The sequence below is a fragment of the Spermophilus citellus genome, assembly GCF_964194105.1.
Source record: "Spermophilus citellus genome assembly, chromosome: 2".
NCBI classification, from domain to species: domain Eukaryota; kingdom Metazoa; phylum Chordata; class Mammalia; order Rodentia; family Sciuridae; genus Spermophilus; species Spermophilus citellus.
The window spans coordinates 241,824,140-241,844,372 of NC_138183.1; the positions used below are offsets into that span (position 1 = coordinate 241,824,140).

Below are 20,233 nucleotides of genomic sequence, written 5' to 3' on the forward strand. Positions count from 1 at the left end.
AACAGCATTTTTTAGTTGGGAATGTATTGACTCTGGGTTGGCTTTTCATTCTTCTTTTATGTATTTATATGAATAAAATGCATTATTTTGCTTGGTTATTTTTGTGGCTGCTGTTTACATTTTATCTTATTCATCTTGTACCATATTTAAGATATCTTTTGTTATCCAAAGATGAGATTATTACATGTTCTTCTAGAAAAGGTGTGTTTCTAGATTGTATATATAAATTCATACAATTTCTTAATAAAATTAGAATTTTTGCATGTTTAGTTTTTAAATTTACAAATACTTTGAGTGTATTGTGATATACAGAATAATATTTTTATATAGAAACATATACAGGAATAACTTTTGAGATGGAAAAATATACTATTTAACATGCACTACCTCAATACTTATTGACTTTATCATAGTTGAGTGTTACAGAAAGTACATAAAAATGATGTTTCATCATTTTACACAGAAAATCTATTATTGTAAGTACCCCAGGTTCTCTCCCTTTCAAAATATCGCCCTGGTTTTCTAGGTACTTTGAATTTCAAAATAAATTTTGGCATCTATTTGAGTATTTTAAAGTACTGTTAAATTTCTTATTGTTTCTACATTAAATCTACAGAAAAGTTTAAGGAGAACTGACTTCTTTACAGAATTTATTTCTTCCAACTCATGGACATTGTGTATTGCTACATTCAAGTTCTCTTCAAAAATTTATAGTCAGGTTTTCATGCATGTGACTTGTTCATTAGATTTTTCTTAAATACTTCAGTTTTTATTTCTAGTGTAGCTAGTAGTTTTAAATTAGTACTCATAATGTTCTATTAGGTGGCAAAATTATTGATCTTTTTATATGATAATCTTATATTGACAATTTTACCAGCATCACTCATTTATAAATTTTGTTTTTAGATTCTTTGGAATTATTATGTACAAAATTATGTCTTTTGAAAATAACTGCTTGCAATTTTACTTTTTAATTCCTTAAGCAAAACACTATATAGATAGATAGATAGATAGATAGATAGATAGATAGATAGATAGATGCATGTGTGTATATATACATACACACACACACACACACACACACACACACACACTTACATACATGTATACAACCTGCAGCTCAGGATGGTATGTGATGCCCACTGAGATGAATATATACACACATATATGCACTCATACATATGTATTTATATAATAGAGATAGACACTATATCTTAATAGAAATCTGAGATGACACTTAACATCAGGGAGATAAAGTGTCTTAAAGGCTTCTATTGACAATGAATTATTCTTGGCAGTGTACATATGCAGAACACAGTACAGTAGCTGCAGATGCCATTTTCTGCATGTCAGTATGCCAGGACAGGTATGCTTGGAAGGACAGTGACAGAAACTTCAGACATTTACACTGATCTGGAGGACAAATCAAAGTGGATATCAAAAGGACAATCAACATGAACCCATCTAATATGTTGAAACCATTTCTAGTTTCCTATGTCATTTCTGCATAGAAATTTCAAAGACTGATTACATATAATAATCAGTCATCAATAACCTTATTTAATATATACACATTCATATTGAACTTTAAATAGAAAGTTCGCATAGATTTTTCCAAATCCTCTGTATGGCACCTTTCACCTCGTTATTTCTTAAACTATAAATCATGGGATTCAGCATGGGTATCACCAGGGTGTAAAATAAAGAGGCCATCTTATCAGTATCAAAGGAGTGACTGGATTTGGGCTGCACGTACATGAAGAATAGAGTCCCGTATAATACAACTACCACTGTCAGGTGAGACCCACAGGTGGAGAAGGCTTTACTCCTGCCCTCTGCAGAGTTCATTCTGAGAATGGCCAGGAGGATCAGAATGTAGGAGATAAGGATGATCAGAACAGATGAAACCAAATTAAATGCTGAAAAGATCAATATTATTAACTCAATCTCTTGTGTATTTGAGCAAATCAAAGTTAACAAGGGAAGACTGTCACAATAGAAATGACTAATAACATTATTGCCACAGAAGGTAGAGATAAAAATTTTTATGGTGGTTACCAGAGACAGAGAGGCACTGTAGAGATAGGGGATTACCACCAGCACCCAGCAAACTCTTTTTGACATGATGACTGTGTAGAGCAGAGGGTTGCAGATGGCCACATAGCGGTCATAAGCCATTGCTGTGAGAATGAAAAGCTCACTGATGATGAACATGATAAAGAAAGCTAGTTGTGTAGCACACCAATTGTAGGGAATTGTGTTTTGATTAGCTACAAAATTTACCAACATTTTAGGTCCCACAGCTGTTGAATAACCAAGATCAATGCAAGCCAGATGTCTGAGAAAAAAGTACATGGGTGTTTGTAGCCTGGAGTCCACCTGGGTGAGGATGATCATGCCCATGTTGCCCAGCAGTGAGATCACATAGATGATGAGAAACAGCCCAAAGAAGGGAGCCTGAAGCTCAGGGTGATCTGTGATGCCCATTAAGATGAATTCGTCCAGCACTGTAAGATTTTCTTTCTTCATCCTGGCCATTAAGTTAACTGATTGTGGGAAGTATCATCAAAAATCACTGGATTTCAGGAGATATCACCTGTTAAAATTTTGATTATGCATAAGTTAAATATTATGCATAAGTTAAAATATTATGCATAAGTTAAACCTAATGTTTTTTGTTTGCTTTTTTATTTCTTGGTTTTGTTTGTTTTCAGTACCCATGTAAGTTCTACTGATGAACTACATCCCAAACACTTTTTATTCTTATTTTGATTTCCAAGCCTGGACTGGAATTTGCAATCCTCATGGCCCATGCCCAGGAGGCTTAGATTTTTCAACATAAAGTAATTTTAAATGGCTCTCCTCCATCACTGCATCTAAAACCTAACTTGTAAACCATTAAGTCATTAGGTTAATTTATTTACATTGTTTTGGAGTCTGGTCCACTTTTGTCTCATAAATTACTAATGTATGTACTAACCCAAATACTAACAGCTGGCTTCCTTATCTTATTCCCTGCTGAGAGATTTTACTCCTTATTCTTAAGAGGTCCTGTTTTACATGGGGGCCTCTGTCTCACCACCTTGTCACTAATGTAGATGTGAGTATTCTAACAATTTTTAACATGCAAATAACATCATTTTAGAAATATATAAAAAATATAAAAACTTACATTCAACTTGTTTTAATCACAAGTTTGGCTAATAAATTTAATTTTAGGATATCTATAAATATAATTTATCATGTTATCAGATCAAATGAGAAAGAAAAAAATGAATATTACAATATATTAATAAATACTTAAGAATGACTCTGAATAATAAAAATTTAGAACTGGAATGCAATTCCATGGTTCATAGAATGAATCAGAAAAACTAATCTGTACTTACTCTTAAAAGGAGAAAATTACATCTTTTGAAAAAAGTTATAGACTTCCCAAATAAATCTGTAGAAGTGCTATGTTCCTGGGTTACACAACAATGTCATAAAATGTCAATTCTTTTCTTTTTATTGACTAAGATATGTTTATTCATATATATGATGTACATTTTGATAATCTGATAGAACTATATATATAAAACATGTAATTGTCAAATCATTGTAATGAACACTTCTATCTCCTCAAATGTTAATCATCTTCATGTGTCAGAATAGGAATCATCCTCATACTCTTCTGGTCATTATGAAATGTATTTTAGATTGCTGTTACCAGTATTTACCCAGCTGTGCTATACAAAATCATGACACATCCCTCCTCTCTGATCATGTTTTGAAGCCCTTTCTGATTTCTTCCTGTCCCTTACTCCTATCCTTTTCAGTCTTTAGGGACCACTGCGCCACTCTTCTTCTATGTGATAGACTTTTAACTTATATCAATGAATAGAATGCGTTATTTGTCTTTCTATGACTTATAAATTTTGCTTCACATGCTTGTCTCTTACAACAGACTTTTCCCAAAATAATCTATTTATCTGATGCCTTTACAAACTATTAGTAATGTATTTTATAGGATTTGATAATGACGCTACTACTTACATAGAAAATGGAGATGATAAACAATATACAAGACATGCCTCAAAGTTACCTATGCTACCAAAATTTTAAGAAGTCTTAAGACAATGTGGCAATGAAGCACAACAAGGTGCTCAGATGACAAAACATGTTTTTAATGGATTGTAGTGTGTGACAGAGGTAACATGTACAGTGTGGCAAAAAAAAAAAAAAAAAAAGTCTGTTTGGTAAATGAGACTTCACGGAGTAGTGAAATTGTAAGTTTGTTTAACCCATTAAAGAATTAGTATTAAGGCTGGGGTTGGGGCTCAGAGGTAGAGCACTCACTTAGCATGCATGAGGCTCTGGGCTTGATCCTCAGCACCACATAAAAATAAAATAAAGATATTGCAATCACTTACAACTAAAAAATAAACATTTTTTTAAAAATTAGTATTAGATAAGAAACTTAACATCAAGAGACAACTTAAAAATTATTTTACCCTTAACTACAATCTCTGCCTGCCCTTAAATTAAAAAAAAAAAAACTGAAATTTTAAGAAAGTCAGATTAGAAATTTCCAAATCAATTGGATAGAATATATCTTCATACTAAATTTTATCCATTCAAAATTCTACTCCCCATATTAGCAAAATACATAGAAAAATGGAAAGCATTCATTAATAACCATTGAACAAAGAAAATGAAAAATTCTGATACTTTAACCTAAAAAAATATTATACCCACAGAAAAGAACTGTCCAGAGTTGCGTAAAGATTTTCATCTCAATCTCCACTGCCTTTTAACTTCCCAAATCCCAGGAGTGCTTTTGAAACAACTGAATTGGTAGCCTCCTTCCCACCCACTATTCCCCACCCCTGCACTGACTAAAAACAAAAAAGGACCCTCAGCCAGGAGTCTTGTTTGTTATCTGATGGAAGCTTGCACTCCTGAGTCAGGGTGACACCAAAAACTGGGGAATGGTACTCAAGCCCAAGGAGGCCACTGATGCAAATGGCAACAAGGGACCTCATTCAAGTGTTCTATAAAACTTTGCAAACAGCTACAAATGAGAAGAATAAATAAATTGATCAAACTGAGAACATTGTGCTCCTAATAAAAGGAGGGAAGCAAAATTGACAGAGGGGATACTTAGGAAAGAAGGATCATGAATAGGTCTACAAATGTTTTCAGCTCAGCAATTTTTGGGTGAGTAAGTATCAACAGAAATATGTACACATATTGATTATTTAAAATCACAAGTGAAAAGCACAGACACTTTGACTTTTTAAAACAGCATTATTCAATATAATTATATTCCATTATGTAAGATTCTAAAAAACTGGATAAAATTTCATGGGCTGGAATGTCTTCTCTTATATAAGGGAGGTGACTCAAATAGGATAGGGAGGAAGAGCATGAGAAGAAAATTACCTCTAGATAGGGAAGAGAGGTGGGAGGGAAAGGGAGGGAGAATGGGAATTGCATGGAAGAGGGAAGGAGACCCCCTTCGTTATACAGAATTCAGGTATGAAGATGTGAGGGGAAAAAAAAAAGAAGTGGGTCACATTAGTTTGGGTAGAGAGAAATGATAGAAGGGGAGGGGAGGGGAGGGGGAGAATGGAAGGACAGCAGAATAAAATAGACATTATTATTGCTGTGGGTATATACGTGACTGCATGACCAACGTAATTCTGCAACCTGTACACTCAGAAAAATGAGAATTTATATCCCATCTGATTCAAATGTATGATATGTCAAGATCATTGTACTGTCATGTGTAACTAATTAAAACAAATAAAAATATAAATAAATACATAAATAAATAAAAATTTCATGGGCTGAGGTATATGGATTTTTTTTTTTTTTTGTACCTGGGCCGTGTAGCCGGGACCTGTGGACAGGTATGGACAACCTCTTACTCTGTTCTTCCCATTCTCCAAAATACTTTTCCATATTCACTGTGGCACATATAATCTATAAAGTTAAAAACAGGTAAGATCAATGCTATGTAAAGGGAAAGGATATATATTCAAGAGTATACATATACATGTTATATTATAACAAGTACATATACTGTCTGACATGGTTCCTGGAAGACAACTCTTAAAACCCTATAATTTCTTACATGACATCAGTCATATCATTTTAAAAACAATTATTAGATTTTTGACACATTTCTTGACAAAGGGATTCTTAATCCCTTAGTGAAAACAGACCAAGAATAAAACACTTAATGCATTCAGATAACACCAAGCAAGAGAAGGGGATAAACCAAGCCTAGAACTCAGAATTCTCTAAGGTGTGGAAAGTTCACCAAAACTGAAATCAAAGCCCAAATACTTGATTTATAATTCTTACATGGGTGACCCTCCTTAACCTTTTACTCATTTTAAACTTAGTTTTGCCCCATTAGAACAATTTGTGGAGAAAGTTCCAAGTCTTATACCTCACCATCCATATAGGAACAACTACAAATTTAATACAGAGACGGCAAAAGCAGAGCTACCCTGTTATTGTGATGTATACTAGCCTAAGTCAAAGTGTTTACTATTTTAATTTGTCTTTGCCAACTCTTGCAATTGCAAATCCCATTGTTCTGATGCCTCCTCATCTGTCATCATTTTGGATCACTTCTGTCATGGTCTGCAGATATGGTGGACTTTCTTCTGACACTTTGGCATCTTTGCACTTTTGCTTCTTTCCTAAGGACAAAGTATCTAGAGAGCTTTCAAAGCAGTCTGAACATCCCAGGATTTAACAAACAAAAAGAACTAATATTCAACCAATAAAGGTCTTCTAGGAATCAGTGAGCAAATGTCCAAGCTCCTGTGTCCTTCCCTGGAACAACTTCAGGAAAAGTTCTGCAGAACCTCTCAAAACATCTTAAATAGTGAACCTCCGATGTTTATGAATGCACACCATTCTTTGCTACACATGTCATTAGCTTTAACCCTCTTTTGTCTCATATTCTCCATTTCTTCATGGAAATCATCTATCAAATAAACATCATATACTTAGATTTTATCTTCAGAAGCTGCTCTTGGGGGAACTTACACTATGACCAATCCAGTCTTGTGTGGTGTTAGTTAAAGCTGACCACACTTAGCTATGACACATTTGCAACTCTATTAATTAATACATATTAGAAAGAAAAAAATAATATTATTTAGTTTACTGAATGACTGGAACTCCTATCAGAGAGCTATTTGTAAGGGAGGCAATTGCTCTCAACACCAACATCTATATTCTTCCTCAGAATATTCATTAATTAGAAAAGTATAGCACAGCCACAATAACAAATAGAAACAGGGTCCCTTGCTGCCTTCAAAAAGCACAATAGTGTTAAAGCCACATTGTTACTCCAGAAAATATAGGCATAGGAAAAATATTATTGAGTATAACAAAGTATACGAAGTCTAGCAGCGCTGACTGAATTGTGACTGTAGTTTAAATTGAAGCTCAGTGTCAGTTACTGGAGCTAATCTGATAATCATGATGACCAGTTCCAACCACTCACCTAAGATGAGAAATTGGTTCTTGTTCTCCTGTATGATTGCTAACTTAACTGCAGTCATAAAAACTGATAAGTAACTCTTCATTTTAAAGGATGCTCCTGGGGGCTTGAAAGAAATTTCTTGGCTATTCCCAAAGCACATGGGAATGGCACCAATGTCACTTGGGTGTTTGTTAATTATCCACAGTGCCACTTATTTCCCTATTGAGGAATTCATTTACCATGATTCAGCTGTTTCCTTTGTTATTAACTTTATCTGCCACTATTCACATATCTGATTTAAGTATACTATTTATTGAATGCATGATTTATTCACCCATAATGTTACCATTTGACATTTCCCATCATGGCTTACACCAGGTTTTATGTCTGTGGCATAAAACCTTTGACCATCCATAGTAGCAATTCTGAAAATCTCAGAACATGTTCATACTATGTGTATAACTCACTTTTTTTAAACTTTAGCAAACAAAAGTTAATGAAACCTTAATTCCACATTAGTCCTCATTTCTCATCCCCACTTTGATTCTCCTTTGCCACATAGATATCTGTTCTGCAAGTGTTGCTATGTGTCCCTAAAAAGGAAGATATTCTTATAAAATAAATATAATGTACATTTAATGTGCACACGTTTTATATTTCTTTTGGATACCTAAGCTTCTTACTCAATGATATATTTTAGAAATATATCTATTTTAATATACATGACATCAGAACTTTGATGAATTCCACTTGAGTAAAATTACTATAAACTGTCTACCCCAATTTATATACATATGTTTTTATAGTAAAGGAATTTAGTTTCTCAACAATTCCTGATGCATCCATGTTGTTGTTGTAATTAATAGCTTTGTGTGTTGTATGCTGTTGGGCTGGGGATGTGGCTCAGTGATTAAGCCCTTCTGGGTTCAATCACGGGTACCAGGAAAAAAAAAAAAGTTAGATTCAACACCACTGCACCATTGCTGGCCAGTTACTTGTAGTGGAAGGTGACTCCTGAGACAGTAACTTGTGAAAGAACCTTGAGCTTCATAATGCATTATCTCTCTTCAATGTAAGAGTAGAAGAATTGAGCTGCAGAGATAATAAATGAAGCAAAGAGAAAGATTAATAGTAATAGAGCCCATATAATGATTTAAGCTGGAAGGTGCAAGATGAGTAGGGAGGATTTCTGTTCGGTCATTCTAGGAATAAGATGCCTGACGCTTTATTACAAACTTTTATTTTGCCTCTTTCCAGAATATCTATGACTTTTTCCAAAGCATATTCCTATTCTAAATGATCCCTTTGAACTGAGGTTTTCTTGTCTTTGAAAGTGGTTTGTGTAAGTGATACCGCTGTTGACCGATGTTGAAGAATAACACCAAAGAAGCACGCCAAGGCAAGGTCAGAGTAGAAATTAGAAGTTTATTAAAGGACAGCAGAAAAGACTTCTCCCGGAGGAAGAAGGGGACCCAAGAGGTGGAATCCGTGGAAGTGCGGTTGTTCCCCCTTTTTGTAGTTTTGGTGATGGAATGTAGGTGGGAAGGGTTAGGACACAGGTGGGCCAAATGGGCAGGAAGGACTTTTGGGATGGGCTTATCACTTCTCTGGGATGGGCTATCTCCAAATCTGTTGGGGGCTGTTTCTTTGAGGTGGACTTTGGCCTAGGGCCTTTTCGGGACTTCATTAACATTCCATGAGTTGTCCTGTGTTTTCCCTGAGTCATTCTCAGCATGGCCTCCATTTTAGATTTCACTTGATATTAGACCCGATTTACCTAACTACACTGACTACCTAACTTTAAATCTGGCTTCATAAGTAGCCCTTTGGAAGGTACAAATGATAGACCTGGCTTTAAAAACATCTTTACTTATTTAACATCAATCCATAATACATATGAATCAGGTAGAATGTAGTGTTTTGACTCAGGTGCACATTGGGTATAACTCAGGGTTGATTTGTAAGCATATCCACCACCTGAAACTATTATCCTTATTTCTGGTAGTGAATTTCTCTAGAAATTTCAAATCTCTCTCTTCGAACTATTTTGAGTTATTTAATGCATGATATTTAAATGGCATAATATTATATTTGTTATATTCACCCTTCTGTGTCATAGAACACCAGAATACAGCCTTCGTATGTTTTAGTCAGCTTTTTAGGTGCTGTGACTAAAAGATCTGATAAGAACATCTATGGAGGAGGTAAAGTTTATGTGAAGGCTCATGGTTTCAGAAGTCTCAGTCCATCCATAGCCAGCTGCATTCCTCGGGGCTTGAGGTAAGGCTGAATACCATGGATGAAGAGTGTGGTGGAAGCTGCTCACGTAATGATCAGGAAGCAGAGAGAGACTAAGCTTAGCTCACCAAATACATAGCCCAAAGGTACACCCCCAGTGACACACCTCTTCCAGTCACATCCTACCCAAATTCAGTTACCAGTTAATCCCTATGAGATGATTAATTCACTGATTATGTTAAGACTCTCACATCCCAATCATTTCTCCTCTGAACCTCTTGCATTGCCTCCCACATGAACTTTTGGGGGACACCTCACCTCCAAACCATAACATCCTATCAAGCAATTTAAATTATTCATTGCCCAGGCTGGTAATCACTCATATTTTCAACCTCTATGAAATCAATTTTTTTAGATTTCCCTTATGAGTGATAGAATATGGTGTTTATCTTTCAGTACCTTACTTAGTTTACTTATCATAATGCCCCTGCTGCCCGAACATATTGCCATAAATGATGGGATTCTATGCTTCTGGTTGAATAATATTTCCTCGTGTAACAACATTTTTTCAGTCCATTCAATTGCAGGTGTGCATTTCAGTAGATTTCATATCCTGGTTATTGTGATTAGAACTTTAAAGAAACAGGGGAGTACAGATGTCTTTCAACATGTTGGTTTACTTTCCCTTGTGTATACAATGGGTGCTAGGATTTCTGGACTGCATAATAGTTTCTCTAATTTTGTGAGGAGTAACACACTGGTCTCTACAGAGGTTGAACTTACTTACATTACCATTAATAGTGTATGGCAACAGTCTTTCTCTACACGCCCAGCAGCATTTGATAATTATGTTTGTCTTTCTGATGATAAGGTAATAGATCATTGTGATTTTGATTTTGATTCTCCTAATAATTGATGGCATTGAACATATTTTCATGTATCTATTGGCCATTTATACATCTTCTTCTGAGAAATGTCCATGCAGATATTTAACCAACTTTTTCATTGGGTTACTCATGTTTTTACTCTTTATTGATTGAATTTCCTGTATATTCAGGATTATTAACCCTTGCAGAGGTATACATTGAAAATATCTCCCATCTGATAAGTTGTTTTCTTGTTCTATCTATTGCTTGCTTTTTTCTATGGAACTTTTCAGTTTGATGCAATACCATTTTTCAAGTTTAGTTATAATGTCTGTGTATTGGATTCATATCCATAACATCTTTACTCAATATAATGTCCTGAAGTATTTCACCCATGCTTTATTTTTTTTTTTTTAGTAATGATGTGGCTTACTGTGTTGTAGACAACTTGAGGAAATGCCTGAGGATGAATTGGAAAAGAGATAACGTTGGAATTAGAGCATTTTGTTCAGTGCCACATTGTATCTGACTGATTTTGGGCAGGTCATTTAATCTCTCTGTGCCTAAGGCTCCAAACTTCATATATGGAAATAATCCTTTCATGGTTTCATTTGTGATGACTAAAATAATAATGTATAAATATGGTCACTGACCTGTGATTAGATATCACTTACATCCTCTCTTTGTGTGTGTGTGTATTGCTGGGAAGTTAATCCAGAACCTTAAGCATGATAGGCAAGTGCTCTAAGCCTTAGGTGCTTCCCCAGCCCTATGATTTTTTCTAGGCATGATGACCTATGTTTGATCCTATTTTGAAGAATTTCCAGTGTGTCTTTCACCAAAGTTCTACACAACACAATGGAACAAATAAAAAATCACAAATAAAATAAAAAAGAATATAAGTAAAGAAAGACTACAATTAGGCTAAACCCTGGGATTAGGAAAAGGTTTAAGTTGAGTTGCTGTAAGCCACAGAAAACTACAATATCAAAGGAAGCATACAATTATTTCAGAAAAATATATTTTTTCAGTAATTACAAAATATTTTTTTAATGTGGTTAAAATTTGAATGCAGAATCAACCTTCTTGCTGTAAGTGGAAGAACTCTTCAAAGAAAAAAAAAGGAAGTTTGAGATAAGATAAAGGGTTAACACCAGAATAGATGATACTGCTACTCAAAATGGAAGTAGATTCATAGACTTATTATAAAAAATATTTCTGCCACTCCCTTCTCGGCTCTTCAGCTTCATTGCTGTCTCTGCAGATTGCCTACTCCTGTTGGTCCAATAAGCAAACAGATGACTCTGAAATTCAAATATTGTATTTTAGTATCACAGAAATATTTTCTTTTTTTCTTAATTTTTTTATTAGTTCATTTTAGTTATATACAATATTAGGGTTCATTTTTACATAATTACACAAGCATGGACTATCATTGGTTCCAATTTAGTCCCAAGTACCCTTCCCTCTTGCCCCTCCCTGTTCCCTTTCCTCTGCTTTACTGAATTTTAAATATAAATGCATTTATTTATATATTTTCCATTAGTGCTTTGTGGATATGAATAAAAGTAAGATGTACTGTGGTGTATTCATGTATGTACTTAGAAAATTTTGTTCAGATTCATTCCACCATTTTCCCCTTTTCCTGTTCCTCCTCCCACCCTCTCAATCCCCTTTCCCTATTCCAAGAATGAAATTATGGCATTAGCAGGTAAATGAATGGAACTGGAGCCTATTATGCTAAGTGAAATGAGCCAGACCTAGAAAGCCAAAGGCCAAATGTCTTCTCTGACACATGAAAGCCAGACCAAAATAAAAGGGGGAAGGAGGGAAGGGAAATTCCATTAAAATAGAACAGAAATAGTCTTTTTCTGCAACTGTTTCTGAAACAAAATTCTGATGGAACCAGCATTAATCTGTCAATCAAAAATTAAGATAGGTGCACAAGTTTGCAAAAAATACAGGTCTGGGTTAGTTTCTGCATAATTATTTTAAATATTATACAATAAACACAGTTGATGAATGCATATAAAATTTTTATACAACTATGAGTGGAAACCAAAGTGCAAAATATTAAATTACCAAATATCTTAGTCAATTTAATGAAGGTTAATATATATTTTTTACCATGCAACCATTTGCTTGACTAATAATGAATGAATGGAGGAGAATGAGGAATGTATTTCTTTATACAGCCATCTCAGAATTGTTATACAGAAATAAATGGATAGATCCACTTAACCCTAATTTAGCTCTACTTCAGACATACTAAACTGAAAGAAACAAGAAAACTACCTGGACAATATTAAAAATTGAGTTGAATCCATCTGAAGGGAAATTGAAAGGAAATGTGAGAGTCCATTTTTAAAAGTGAAAAAAAGACCAGTTTCACTGAAGGGCTAAAAATTTTCCAAGGTAAATATAATGTAAGTTTTATAAAAAAAATAACAGAAATATTAAATTGTTAGATGACCCATTTATATAAATTCTCTGCCCAAATATTCAAAAACTTATTCAGATATCAAAGCCACTTATTTATACAACATAACAAAGCAAAATGATTTCAATGTTAAAAAAATAAATACAAAAATAGAAAAACTCTTTGGAACCTTGTATAACTCTGGGGTTCTGGTACCACATTGTTCAGGGATGGACTACAGTATTTCCATCAGGACAGGTTACAGATCTCACATGTGTCTAAGTAAGACAAAAAGTCAGTATTTGGAATTCTTGTACACTAGCCAACATATGTTCAGAGTTTGTCTACTACGGAACATATTTTCCATTTTATATTTTTTTGATAAAATTTATCTTGAATATCTTAATTTCCAGAAAAAAAATTAAGAGAGCACTGAGAATATATAAGTCACACTTTCCCATATTAGATTGTCCCTTTAAGGATTCAAGTTGTCATCACAGACACTTAGTCATGAATACAAGCCTAAAGTGCTATTTTCTGAAAGAAATTTCCCTTGATCACACCTTGCATGGCGCGGATGACATCCTTGTTCCTGAGGCTATAGATCAGAGGGTTCAGCATGGGGCTCAAGAAAGCATAGAAAACTGCAGTGACTTTGGACTCTTCTACAGACTTCTCTGAGGGGGACCTTAAGTACATGCAGAAAAGTGTCCCATAAAATATGGTGACTGTCGTCAGGTGGGAGCCACAAGTGGAGAAGGCTTTGCGCCTGCCTTCAGCAGAACGGATCCTCAGGATGGCTGCAACAATGAAGAGGTAGGACAGGAGAATGACTGAGAGAGAGCTGGAGAGAGTGAAGCCAGCCACCACAAACATGGCCATCTTCTTGATGTGGGTGTCAGAGCAGGCCAGCAGGAGCAGGGGAGGATCTGCACAGTAGAAGTGGTTGATCTCCAGGGAGCCACAGAAGGACAGGTGGAAAGTCAGCAGTGCCTGAGACAGCCCATGAAGGGAGCCAGACACATAAGGGAAGGTGACCAGGGAGATGCAGACGTTCCTGGACATCCTGGAGCTGTAATGCAGAGGGCTGCAGATGGCCACATAGCGGTCCAGGGCCATGGAAGCAAGGAGGTAAAACTCAGTGATCACCAGAGCAATGAAGAGGAGACACTGAGTGAAGCACCCAGCATAGGAAATGGTCTTGTCCTCTGAGAGGAAATCATACAGCATGTTGGGAGTGATGTTGGAGGAATAGCAGATGTCTACAAAGGAGAGGTGGCCAAGGAGGAAGTACATGGGAGTTTGCAGGTGAGGACTGGTGCTGATCAGCGCAATCATGCACAGGTTTCCTGCCAGTGTGAGTAGGTAGACCACCAGAAACACCCCAAACAGGACCTTCTCCAGCACTGGGTCATCTGTCAGTCCCAAGAGAGTGAATGCCATCCCCACAGTGTGGTTTGAGTAGGACATTTTCCTCTCCCTTGGAAGCTCAAAGTGACACAGAAAGTGAGTGTATTTCAAATTCTGCATCTGTTCCATTCATATATTCATCATCACTCTCTGATTGATTCAATCACCTGTGGGACTACTTTCTGCTCTCATCAAATTCTTCAGAATTTCTACAGGATGATTTTACTCTACATGTCTGTGTCTTCTTTCTTTCACCCTATATTGCAAAGATAAACACACATTCAATGTTTTCCTGTTGTTATTTTTTCTCATACATATATATATAAATTCATACTTACACTTAAAAATACTTACCAACATTTATACCTGTATTTAGTGGTCTCTACACTTAATTTTTTTTCAAGTTTTCTGAAAATAATCTAAATGCACGAAAATTAGAAATGAATTTCTGCACAATATTTCCCATGTTCCAATGCATAAATAAGGGAGGTTTTATTTCCAGGGCCCAAAAACTAAAATGACCTATTATTCTGTATACACTACAAAGGATGAACAATCAGTACACATTTTCATTTCAGATCAATAGTTTGCTGGCTAATCTTTGTTCACAAAGTAATGAAGTTGTGGAATGGATCTCTTAATACATAGCAAAAATTATACAGTATCATCACTGTTTCTTTCTTCTTTCATATTTATCCACACATTTATTTGTGTTCAACCAACACTTCATTGTTTTTCTCCCCCAACCCCAGGATATGAGATTACATTGTACATCCTCACTGAGCACACATTGCTCAGTGGAAGGAAAAGGGAGTAAATATGTAAACCAAAGTATAAACTCTACTATCAGATGAAAGTTAACTACAGGAGAACAGATCACAGGGGGATTCTTTAACATGTCCAGCAGAAATTTCAGGGAAAGAGGCACCGGAACTGCATATAACCAATGCAATTATCTGGAAAGAGTAAATATTTTTTGTTTCCCATTATTGATGTCACTAATGTATTCATTAAAATAGGTACACATGAAGTACACATGTTTCAATGTGTCTTAAATTTCTACCTTGATACCCCCTCTAGTTTTTCTGAAAATATAATATTACCATAAAAATCATATCCCACCTTATCGTGCCAACAGGCCATTTTTCACTAGGCTCCCACAAATATATCAGAAGAGATTGCATAGAACAATGGATTCTTCAGATTCAAAGAAAGGTCATTAAAAATAAGGAAATGGGAATTGATAAAAATATTTTTCTCCATCAGTGCAATACCAATCTGCACAAAAACATAAAATGTATTTTGTTTAACAAATGAGAAAGTCACTTACCTGCCAATATCAACTCACCATACTTTGAATGAACACGATAAGAGGATTTATAAGATATTTCTTTGGTAAATTCTCTTGAGTTTTAAACTAAAATAATTAAAATATGTTTGAGCCTCAAGGGCATAAACATAATTGATGTTTTGAGCAGCTGAATTTTCCTTTGAGGTCCACATCCTGAACTAACATGAATATACACAGCTTGATATGTGAATGCAGGAGATCTTTAGCTTAGGTAGAGAAATAAGCCAGCATGCCCAGTAATTTAGAAGAAGGAAAATAAGGTAATTTTGTATATTTCACATATTAATGGCCAAATATCCCCATGGGAAGTATGCTGTGTTCCTCTCTAAACACTGAGATGAGGCCATCTAATGAGACTGAGGCTAAGAAGGTGTGGCAGGTGGACCTTTCAGGGCAGGAGATCATCGACTGAGCAGAAGAGTGCTGTCATCAGCAGCAGTGGAAGTTCTGGTCAGGGCTGAGGACTCCGTGGAGGGGGGAGCTTAAGGATTTCCACTGGAACTAACCTGACCTATTGAGTTAATGACATCAGCATGCTAAGAATCATAATCATTTGTGAGAAACTGGATAACTCATACAGTTAATGATTCACAAAGCTGGTGATTTAAGAGGAAGTTTGTAAACAGCCTAGAGAGTAGCTGAAGAGTGTTGGGCAATGCATTTGGTAGAGGAGAAGGAAGCTCCAGGTCCTTTCATGAGTGCATCGTTTCCAGTGCACAGATGTTGCCATGTCCATCAGATGTTATCCAGTCAAATGACTCAAAGGCTCAAACTGCAGCCTTTCCAAGACAGAAGAGGCATTCCTACTTTAATTTCCAAATAATGATTATTGCTGGGAGAAGTCAGTCAAAAATGTACATCTTCATGTCAACATCAAAATATAGATTTCTATTACTCTCTTGAAATTTGAAGCTTGAGCATTTGTCGTATGTTTTTTTTTTTCTCAAATGGATGGGGAAAACATTTTTCTATCTCAATTTTATTTTATTCTTATTTCTTTATTACAACACTAAACACTCAAAGCTTAAGTATTTGTATGTAATTAAAGGTCTTATAGGAGTGCCAATTGGTATCCTAATATCCTGAACCCTTAATACAGACCTTCCCATATCTGGAAATCTGTGTGACAAATTTCCATTCTGAATAAAATTTTTCTTGAGGTTTAAATGTCTGTATTTCCTGATATTGTTAATGTGTAGCATTGTAATAAATTATAAGGATTGCCAAAAAATTTTTCTAATGGGAAATAAGAGTGGTTAAATAGTAACTAAATGGGTAATTAGCAAAACTGCACTAATTGGTTATTTCAAATCTAGACCCATAGATTTTATTAGGCATCACAGGATCAGAGGTTCACACTAACAATATAATGTTAACTCACTTGTAAAGCAAAGAACAGGGTTAGAGGATATAGATTTTTTCCCCCTAGTTTCATGATAATACCACAAAGTTTTACGCATTCCTTTTTTTTTTTTCCTCCTTGGAAGTCTTCAGAGATTCTGTTTAAATTATACTTAAAGGTTTTACTTTCAATGTGAAGTCAATTTACTTCACTAGACTTCCCAATGATGTGTCTGCTTGGGTTACCTAATAACTTTAGCTTTACAGTTTCACCATAATCAGGTATCTGTGTATAGCCTCCTGGTCCTGTGGGTCTTATGAATGTTTACTATGTTTTTGTGATGATTCAATTGGTTATTTTTTATTGAATTGTTATAGCAGGAGTCTTAATTCAACAGTGCTATTATAACAAAGAACCAGACACTAGGTGATTTATAAATAATAAATTTTATTTCTCATTTTTTGGAAGGTGAAAATTCCAAGATCAAGATACAGGCAAGTTTAATGTCTATTGTGGACCCAGTCTCTTCTTCTAGAATGACTCCTTCACTTTTGACATAGGAGGCAGAAGGGCTAAAAGTGACTAGCTCTTTCCTTCTGGTCATTCTATAAGGTTATAGAGCTCTCATGGACTAATTACCTCCTCAGTGCCTCACTGTCAGCAGTGTTATACAACCCCAGAAGTCAGCTGCTCATGACTAAATAGGGTCAGATGTATAATCTCAGTCACTGAGATCTCATGGATTATTTTGCATACAAGTTCTTCCATTTACTTCCTAGATCATCAGTATTGAGACTCTCTGAACTACTCTTACCTGAAAGTGAAATGTTTTACAACCTAATTCTTGAATAATGTAAATCCTTCCCTTTATGACATTTTCCTTTTGTGAAAGTTGAGTACCTTCTCCAAGGAAACCTATATCTTTTATTTCAGATATTTTTTTTTTCTCACCAGGTTGGTAGAACTAGTATGTTTATTTTAAATTTAAAATCATATTTGTTTTATTATTGCAACAACAAGTGTAATATTTTACATCTTTTAGACCTTGCAATTGGTTTCATCATTTTCCTTTAATCAAACAGATGGCCTTTTTTAATGGACGTATCCACTCTTGATTTGAACTTTCCTTTTCATACATGATTTATATCATTTTCTTTCAACTGTGCTAATAATTATTAGTTATGTAATTTCAGTTATTTTTGATGGTACACTGGACTGAACCCAGGGGTCCTGTATCACTGAACTACATCCCAAGATATTTTTAAAATTTTCTATTTTGAAAAACCATCTTTCTAAGTTTTAGAGACTGGCCTTTAACTTGTAATGCCCCTGCGTCAACCTCCTGAGTTGTTAGAAATACAGATGTTTCCCACCACACCTGGATAATTTTATATAATTGTTGCCAGTGGTTGAATTTTATAAACTACTTAAACATAACAGTTTCCATAATATGCATGGAAATTTGGCCTTATTATTGAACAACTAAATTATGGCACGTGTACTTTACAGCTTGCTTAAAACTGTTAGACATTAGTTTTTTCCTAAGTGCATAATCTAACAATGTTGCTATAGCACATTTTAGTAAACCACTACTTTTCATATCTAGGCAGTATTTTTCCCTTTAAGAAAGTGTTTGCAAATACAAGTTTTTGCGTATAAACTGTTACTATATTGAGGTATATTTTGACAATTCAATTGCTACACTCATTCCTTTTGGGATGTCCTGATGTGTAAAATTACTAATGGCAAGTGAATATCAAAGTTTTACCATATCTTCCATAACTATAACAGGTTCATATACATTTTTTGTGTGAATATACTGTTATGAAATCCACACATCAGGTACCACTTATTGAAACTGTATAAGATCAGAGACTTTTTTGTAATTATTTAAATATTCCAAATGATTTAAAATTCTAACCAATACACCAATTTGTTCTATGTTTGAACTGACTCAGTTTAGGAGTACATGTGTTCATGCAATTTCTTGAGGGATATACATGTTGGCCAAGGATTAGATTCTGAAGTTAAAGATGTTTCTTAAAAAAAGAAATCTTGGGCTGGGGATGTGGCTCAAGGGGTAGCGTGCTTGCCTGGCATGTGCACTGGGTTCGATCCTCAGCTCCACATAAAAATAAAATAAAGATGTATCCACCAAAAAACTAAAAATAAATATTAAATTTTTTTTTCTCTCTCCCTCTTAAAAAAAATCTTTTGACACTCTGAATTGGACAAAAGCAAATGTTGGTGTAAAAATATTAATAAATACATGCATTAATATCCCAAGGTACTTGTCTACTCATTTGAAGATCAATACTATCTCCCTGTCTTTCTGGCAAAAAAAAAAAAGAAAGAAAGAAATTAAAAATTTAACTGCTCTACAATCCTTCATCACTCTCACATTCTCTCAGTTGCCTCCATTCAAACATTTCCCTGGGATTCAAAGGACTTTGGCAAAGCACTAATAGAATCTTTTCCAGATTTTTCACAAAATTTACATGCATACATTTTACATGTATATCCACATTTGTATTTTATATATAATTTCTATGCTGAAGCATTACATGAATAATTTTTGGATTAATGGTATTAGAATGCCACAAGAATCTAGTTTGCATTTTTCTAAGAAAAAATTTGAAAAATATTGATAATTAGGTAATTACTTACCATGAATAAAGACATATTAAAAATTTGTAAAGTGTAGTCAGAAGAACTGAAGAAATAGGATAGAAATAAATTGGCTTATTGTAAAATAAGAAGACATCATAAATCTGTAGGAAACAAAGGATTACTTAATAAATAGTAGGAGGAAATTGATGTTGCAACCCTCATTGTTATATGAAATGTTACAAGATATTAAAAAATTATTTCTATCATAATTTAAGAAATTTCTATATAATATGATTATAGATGTAAACAACCCAATATAAGTGCTGTTTTATTAGATTTTAGATGGAGGAAATATTGAACAAAAAAATTGAGAATATTTTTCCAAATAATCATATAATTTATTTTAATAATTAGTACAAATAATACGAAAGATAATAATAAAGTGAGTATTATACTTTATTTATTCAATATATAGTTCAATTTTTCTTGTGCTCATACTGATTTTTTT

At 34.6% G+C, this 20,233-nt stretch overlaps 1 protein-coding gene across 1 annotated transcript in view; it reads right to left on the reverse strand.

The window, feature by feature from the left end:
- Positions 1 to 1,587: 1,587 nt before the first annotated feature.
- Positions 1,588 to 20,233, reverse strand: part of LOC308641877 (uncharacterized protein) — a gene marked incomplete at both ends in the record, with an annotated part of 45,663 nt that continues 27,017 nt past the window's right edge. The window contains 2 exons of the mRNA XM_081280457.1: positions 1,588 to 2,546; positions 13,576 to 14,500. Coding sequence (XP_081136583.1) covers positions 1,588 to 2,546; positions 13,576 to 14,500 — 1,884 coding nt within the window. The remainder of the gene's footprint in view (positions 2,547 to 13,575; positions 14,501 to 20,233) is intronic.